The sequence below is a fragment of the Talpa occidentalis genome, unplaced genomic scaffold, assembly GCF_014898055.3.
Source record: "Talpa occidentalis isolate TD23 unplaced genomic scaffold, MPIMG_talOcc4v2.1, whole genome shotgun sequence".
In the NCBI taxonomy this organism is placed as follows: Eukaryota; Metazoa; Chordata; class Mammalia; order Eulipotyphla; family Talpidae; genus Talpa; species Talpa occidentalis.
Genome location: NW_026555331.1, coordinates 32,462,828 through 32,470,149, shown reverse-complemented (window position 1 = coordinate 32,470,149; position 7,322 = coordinate 32,462,828). Strand labels below are relative to the sequence as shown.

The 7,322-nt window shown below is 45.5% G+C and overlaps 1 protein-coding gene across 2 annotated transcripts in view; it reads right to left on the bottom strand.

Annotated features, from left to right (window-relative positions):
- Positions 1–4,004: 4,004 nt before the first annotated feature.
- Positions 4,005–7,322, bottom strand: part of NIPAL2 (NIPA like domain containing 2) — an 83,978-nt gene continuing 80,660 nt past the window's right edge. For both annotated transcript variants that reach the window (XM_037503549.2, XM_054692088.1), the window contains exon 11: positions 4,005–7,108. In XM_037503549.2, the coding sequence (XP_037359446.1) occupies positions 6,996–7,108 (113 nt within the window). In that variant the 3' untranslated portion in view covers positions 4,005–6,995. The remainder of the gene's footprint in view (positions 7,109–7,322) is intronic.

Sequence of the window (7,322 nt, the reverse complement as noted above, 5' to 3'; positions counted from 1 at the left end):
TTGTATGAGCTTTTCCTGTTTTCTGTGGCCAATTCTTTTCTCTAGTCCACGTTGTTCTGAAGAACATTCAGCCAGGCCTCAAGCACTCGCCTTCCAGAGTCCTTTTACCTTGGTGTCCTCTATCCTTCTTCTGTATCTTCCTCAGAAGCCCAGTAGGCCAGAAATAATGAGCCCTTCTTTGTAAGAAGGGGAAGCAGGTTCATCAGCGGCAGGCACGCACCCAGCCATTCATCTCCCTATAAGCAGGGGCAGAAAAAGGAGCTTCAGGAATTAACCCATGGATCCCCAGGAAACCTACATGCAATACAAGGCAGGGAAACAGGAATATGGAAGGAAAAAAATCTTGTCAGTGTTCTTGGCGGGGCGGGGGGCCTCCCTGTCCAGATGTCCAGCGAAGCCCCGGCCGGTGCCAGAGTAGGCGTGCTGAGTAAACAGGAAACACCAAGGATCTATTTTTATTTGGTTGCTGTCTTTACTTTCCCTTGCTTGTTTCAGTGGAAAATGAGTCTGGATTCCACAAAACTCCTTAGTGAACAACAAATATAAGCAGCGGCCGTGCCAAGGCTCTCATTCCTCAGTGGTGGTTTGGACCTGTGTCTTCTTTGCAGAGACCTTGGAAGGCTCCTCCAGGCCTCACCCGGGCAGGAAGCAGGTGGTTTGCTTTAGAGAAGGCCTGCGGAACGGCGAGCGCGTGCGCCCATGCCTCGGGGGGCAGTTTCTGTCCTCCTCCATGAAAGCCTGTGCTCTCGACAGCAGTCAGCAGTGGGAAGGGCAGGGTGGCGGTGGGGTGGGGGGCGGTTGTCGTCCTGCTCATGCCCCAACATCAGTCTCCGGGGCTGACGGCAAGAGACGGCCATGCCACAGGGAGACAATGGTTATTCAGGTTCTTACGGCCCCGAGGAGGCCCAGACCCTTCCTGAGGGCTGAGCAAGCTGTGCTCTGGGAATTCCAGGCTTGGCCTGAGGATGTGGCAAGAGGTGCGGTGGGCCCCGGGGATATGCTGCTTGAAGAGAACTCCCACCACCCCTGCCCGGTTCATTTCTCTGGTTTTGCCATAAGGCCCATCAGCTCAGGTCTAAGGTAGACAGAGTCGAGGGAAGAGGGGTTTAATGGGCTCTTCTGATATTGAGTCCCCCAGCTCTTTCCTGTCTGGTGGCTGATCTTTGTCCACAATGAGAAGGATTCACATTTTGTCTCCTGCCTCTCTTTCTTCCTCCCTTCTCTTGCTCAGCAGATGCCTGGGGCAGAGGACGTGACCGCACATCAGGATAACTGTACCTTCCATCAGGGAGGTTATGAGGGTCACTCAGGTTAAGCCTAGGATCTAGCAGGGACTTCTGGTCATCTTCTGGGGCCCACCTTCATCTGTCCCCAACTGAAAACTGCCCCCCACCAGTCAGGAACTCCCACCGAACACTTCCCATTATAACTTGAGTGCCTGGACAAAGTTGTCCTGGTTTCCACCAAGCATTTCTGCAGTGGCCCAGCCTTCCCTGCGTGTGCGCGCAGCCCCATCTGATGAACGTCTCTTGGAAACCCAATGAGCCCAGTAAAAATCAGGCCTTTTGGCCAGGGATGGAGTCTCTCCAGCCAGCTGGTGAAGGGGCTGCTGTTATGGCAAGCATTCCGCGAAGTGAGGCAGGTGAGCCTCACACCCCAGGCCCCCGGAGGTGGGCATGGTGACCTCTGCTCAGCCTCTCAGAACTGCTGCTTCTTGCACAGTATCTGCTTACTCCCCCTTCTTCTGCCAACACACATGACTCCTTAGCCCTTTCACTTTCATGCTTCTTCCTTCCCTATAATTTTTTTTCAAGTGTGATTTTTAGGGTTTTATTTCCTCTTCATTTTATATGTGTGTGTGTGTGTGTGTGTGTGTGTATGTATTTCACATCATGCTTTAACAATGGTGATGAATGCAGAAAAGGCAGAAGTTAATCCAACCCCAGGTACTCATTTTCAGGTAATTATTTGAAACTCTTCCCTGTAATTTCAATTACTCATCACCTTTGCTTCCCCATGGTCCCAAGTTGTCCCCTTTGACCTCTCTAGAAGCCATTGGGCTTAGCACTGCCTCCTGACTCCTTGACTGTCACCATGGGTCCCATGCAAGTTCTGGAGAGTACAGCTCAGCACAGTGCAGTGAATCCTCTGAGCACAGCTTTTCTGCCTCAGGCCCCTTCAGGTGGGCATACCTTCTGGGGAGGCCCTACTTCCTAATTTCTTGGGAATTTACAGTTTCTAATTTTTTTCAGAACTTTCCCCAGCCAAAAGTGACCTCTGTTCCTTCTGGACTCCCACATTCTTTATCCAAGTCTCCTAAGCTACTTTGGCCTTCCTGTTGTACAGGTAGATATTTTGGCATTGGTGATGAGGGTGAGTTGCAGAGTTAGATGTCCCGGATGCAAAGACCAGCTGGCTGGATGGCACTATTTGAGTCACTTAACTCCTTTTGCTGGGATAGGATGCATTGAGGGGCTGGAGGCATACCATTTGAGGAGCCACCCATTCTCAGATCCCTCTCACCACCCCCAAAGTGAGAGTTCCACGAACTTCTGTAAGTTTTGTGCCCTAGGTGGCTCGCTCTTGCCTTTCCCTAGTCCCTGTCCTTCCTCTGTTTTTTAATCTATCATAAAAGGTGGGGATGATGACCTCCCTGATAGAGAAATTGTGAGGCTTCAATAAGTAGTGCAAGTGAAAGATTTAGAACAGTGCTAGCATGTAGTATGGGTTCAAGAAATGAAACCATTGTTTCTCTGACCAGACAGTAAGTCCCTGAAGAGCTGGTTTTCATGTCTAGTTCACTTTCATATTCCTACTCACGTTAAATGTACTTAAAGTAGTATCAATTATGTTTAAATGAATTAAGGAATATTTGCTAACTTTGAGGCATGTGGTAATTAAGTTTGCAGCCTCTAGTTAGGCAAACAACACAAGTTTTAAATGCCCAGATCAAGAGTTCTTGAGCTGATCCATCTCCTTGATCACATTTAGAAGCTTTAGGTGAGGTGTTCTGGACAAGAAGGAGCAGAGCTCAAGCCTCAGAAAATTGCTGAGGTTGGTTTTCAAATTAGAACCATAAAAGAAAAGGCTCTAAAAGTGGGATGCGTGCACCGGATTAGCTGGTGTCTGGAGAGCAGCAGCTCAAACGTGCAAAGTGGCTTCATTCCATGCGTGCTGGTTCCCCCAGGAGCAGGCGAGCTCCTTCTCGGCTGCACACTTGCCAGCTCCCTGGAAAGGAGACTCTTTCCTGGAACATGGAGACTATCTTGCATCTTGCCTGGAACTCTGTGAAACTTTTGGCAGCATCTGGCCCAGCTGGGTACACCCCAAAAACACCACACTAATTTGATATTGGGATTGATATTTCTCTTTTAAATTGTGGTTGGGACTCATTAACTCTCAATAAGGACCAACATTGAAAGAGGAGTTTCCTCCCTTTCTAGAAAAAAAATTTTTTTTCTTCCTTGGATGGACCACAGCTCCTGTAACTTATTTGCTCTCCTGGCACAGAACCACATGTTGTGTGGTACCCTGAGGCTGGTGAGAAAGGGGACAGACTCAAGAATTCCTGGGTGGGAAGGCTCTTCTTTGCATTTACCACAATTGCTAAAATGTTACATTTAATAGCTCAAGACTGGTCTGTGTTTGCCTGGAAACCGTGTGTGAGTGGAATTCATTTTTTTTTTTTTAACTTCAAGATGGCCATAATAAGAGCCAGACTGTTGATGAGTCTAACGATTAGAAGCAGCTTCCTAACTTCCCCCACACAATCACGTTGGGTTCAATTTTGAGATCTTGTTCAAAAGTTCAAAATGCGTGGTGTTTATCAAGCGACATCACTAAAATACTCATAGTTGCTGGTGCCAGACACGTGCATCGGGTTTGCAGTTGCCCAGTTCAAGGACTGCCTCTATAACCAGCTCGGAGTTTAAGTAAAGCAGTCTGGAAGGAGGCTGGGAAGGTTCATTTTAGTAACTGCTGTATTTATGTCCATAATACCACTATTTTGTTGGCAAGCATGAGGCAGCCTTCAGTGTGGCCGAGTGTGTCTAGTCGCTGCTCCTGGGTGAGCTCTGTGCTTGGAAACAAGGAGTATAAAGGAGGGCTCTTGGCTTCAGGAATTTGGCTCAGCGTTGGAGTCATGTCCACCATGTGCACCTGCTGCTTTTGGAGCCAAACTTACCCACTATCACCACAGCTCTTCAATAGCACTGAAATCACACTAATCTGTGAAATCTGTCTTTTTCCCTTTTCATTCTCTGTTCACAAAAGAGAATCTCTGGGAGCGTGTGGAAGTGGGATAGGTGTGGAAAAATGCATTCTGATTCACTGCTTGAGAAATTTTTTATTGTATTTTTCAGGAGATTCTAGTTAAAAAAAATCTTATAGTTATTGGGCAAGCTAACATTTAAATTGAAAACAATCAGATGGTACGGACCTCTGCTTTAAGCTACTACACGAGAGGGAACGGTAGTTACCTCAGTTCTGAAGTTATCAGCAACTCGGTGTGTGGGATTAGAGTCTCTTCCATTACAGTTAGTGGTGCTGGCAAACGAATCACTGCCTTCAAGACAGAGAACCTGGGGCACCGGTAATGAACTCATCACTTCCCTTTGCATCTTCTATAAGCAACGAGGTCCTAATGTTAGAAGTGGCTCCATGTTCCCACAGCATCTAGTTTGTCATGATCTAAGAAACAGCATGTTTTAAACCCTTGAATGCTCAAGGACCAAGGGAGAAGAGCAAGAGCAGGGGCTGGTGAACTGCAGCTATGGACCTGCCCCTGTCTTTGTAAATAAGGTTTTACTGGAGCACAGGCATGCTCGCTCACTTATGTAGCTTCTATGGCTGCTTTCATGTAGAGCCGAGAAGTTGTAGCAGAGATCGTATGGCCAGCAACCCCCAAAATATTTACCCTGGGTCTTAATAGGAAAAGTTTGCAGACCCCTGATCTAGACAATTAGATGAGTCAAATGTTGGCTAAAGCTCTCCCACTCATGCCAACAGAAGGACTGGGTTGGCTTTGGTTGTTGTTATGCATTGTGTAATTAAAAAAACCTTTCCAAGCCAGTACAACTACAACTTTCATACACCTTACTTTGGAACAGCGATATGGAAATTAAAATTAGGCCTGAATACATTGTGTTACCTGGATTGCTTCTAAAGGTTCTAAAGCATTGCTGGATTGCTTAAATGTTCATAAGTCGATGTCACTTAATCAAAACATTTAAAAGATGCAAATGCTGGCGACCACTAACGTACCAGCTTTATGCTGTGTCTGTGCAAAATTCTACAATGCTCAAAACCACGTGCTGTAAGCTATAAATGTAGTTCTACTTCAAGCAAAATGCTTCAATCTAATTATGTCCCCAATCTTTGAAACTAGTTTTAAGAGTCACCAGAAAGCTGTAGTTTAAGACACATTTCTTAGCTGAGTTTTCCAGTGCCAACATGTTGGACTGATTCAGTGAAACGTGCCATAAATTATATGCCTTGTTATTTGAATTAATAGGACACTTTCCACAATGACAGTAATTGTTACTAGGGGTTCAAAAGCCAGCTTTGGGCTCTATCTAGGTGATTATTCATCCACTGGCGATGGATCTGAATCTTGTCTTTTTGACCAGGTTAATTGGTCTGGTCAGGAGCATAGGTTATGACAAAGCTGAAGACTCAAGCTAAAACATCACAGTCTCACTCTGAGTTAAACAACCTACATAAATGCAAGGCCACTGGCTGGGATGTGATCGGACTGACATGTTAGAATGGATCTGAAGGCTCTGAATTGTCACTCAGGCTAGGGTGCATTATTTGATGTTGGTTGTAATGAAGGCTAGCTCTTTTCTCATTTAAATATTATGTAGGTCATAAGAAATAAATGATTAGGCAGGAGTAGGCACTCTACCTGCAAGTGTACCTTAGCAGATATGTGACTAAATGCAGCAGAAAAGCCAGACAAGGTACAAGACCACCTGGGCTGCTGCTTCTCAAGATGCAGGTTGGACCATCTCACTTGGGAGCTGTGTCTACAGACTTGAGAAACTGGCTGAAATCCAGTTCTCTAAGTGTAACTGTCCTTTTACCTAGAAGAACTTATAAAGCTTGAGATAATGACTAAGGGGAGAAATGACATATTAGTGGAAATATCACTAAGGATTTACATATAATTTTTGGGACATGTCGAGAATTAAAACATAAACCCACTTGAAAAATTCTAAGATCTAAACAAAGGCATAGGATAGGAAGTTTTCCCTTGCAATTCAAGTGTCATAGACTCAATATAGCTGAAGAAAATATTGCTATTCTATACTTTATGTTAAAAAATGGATCCTAATTCTTTAATTTTTCTTAAGTTTAAAGTCTGCCAGCTGAGGTGTTTCAGTTTTGGTATACGCCATTACAGAATGCCACTTACAAAATATGATTTCAAAGCCATCCTTACTTTCTTTTCAAAGGATGTTTATAACAAGGCTAGTTTTCAGAAAGGATGATTTCCTGTGCTAATTTGGGAATAGAAAGCTGGGATCCTTTTGGGGAGTTTCGTCAAAGATGTCTTGGGAAAAACGCTCTTGCACGTTTGGTTTGAGAGTACGACCATGGGACACAATGTCTCTTGAAAGCCAGGCAACTGCCACGCCAAGCTGCGTGGGAGAAGCAGCCGATGTATTCTACAGGCGAGCTGCAGATGCACATTTTTCTGTGTCGGGGTGTACCACTCCCCAGCTCGGGTAGCCAGGCTCTAACTAAGATCTATGCAGTTAAACATTCACCAGGGAGAGGCCAGGGTGTGGGGAGCACTTCAAGCTACATTCCATGAGAGCACGTGACTGTCAAAGCTTCAGCACGCCTGACTGGTATAGAAATGGAGGTGGGGTAAGGATGGAAACTAGTGCTAGCACATGTCAGCCTCAAACAGCTGCTGACACAAATTGAACATGTGCGCCTTTTTAAAAAGGTGGTATCGAGTAACAGGCCAACAGCCATCCCTTGGCATTTCAGGCTTCTTTCTTCTCTCCACTTTGGCTCTTTGTTGAGTCACTTCCATCAGGCAAAGTTCCATAGGATAAGCCATTCGAGTCTGGTTGTATTTTGTCCAACATTTGTTTCCCTGTGGAGATAACAATCACACACACACAAAGTCCTTTGAGCTGCTACAGAGGATAATTTCTCTATCTAGGCCACATTTTATTCCCTTTCTAAAAATACTATGTGAAAAAAAAAATAAAAACACTATGCGGTCACCCCCTGAACAGAAGAGACAAATGTCAAGGAAGAAAGGGCCCGCAGAACTCCACGTCTCTTGCTGTGTGACCGTGGCGCGC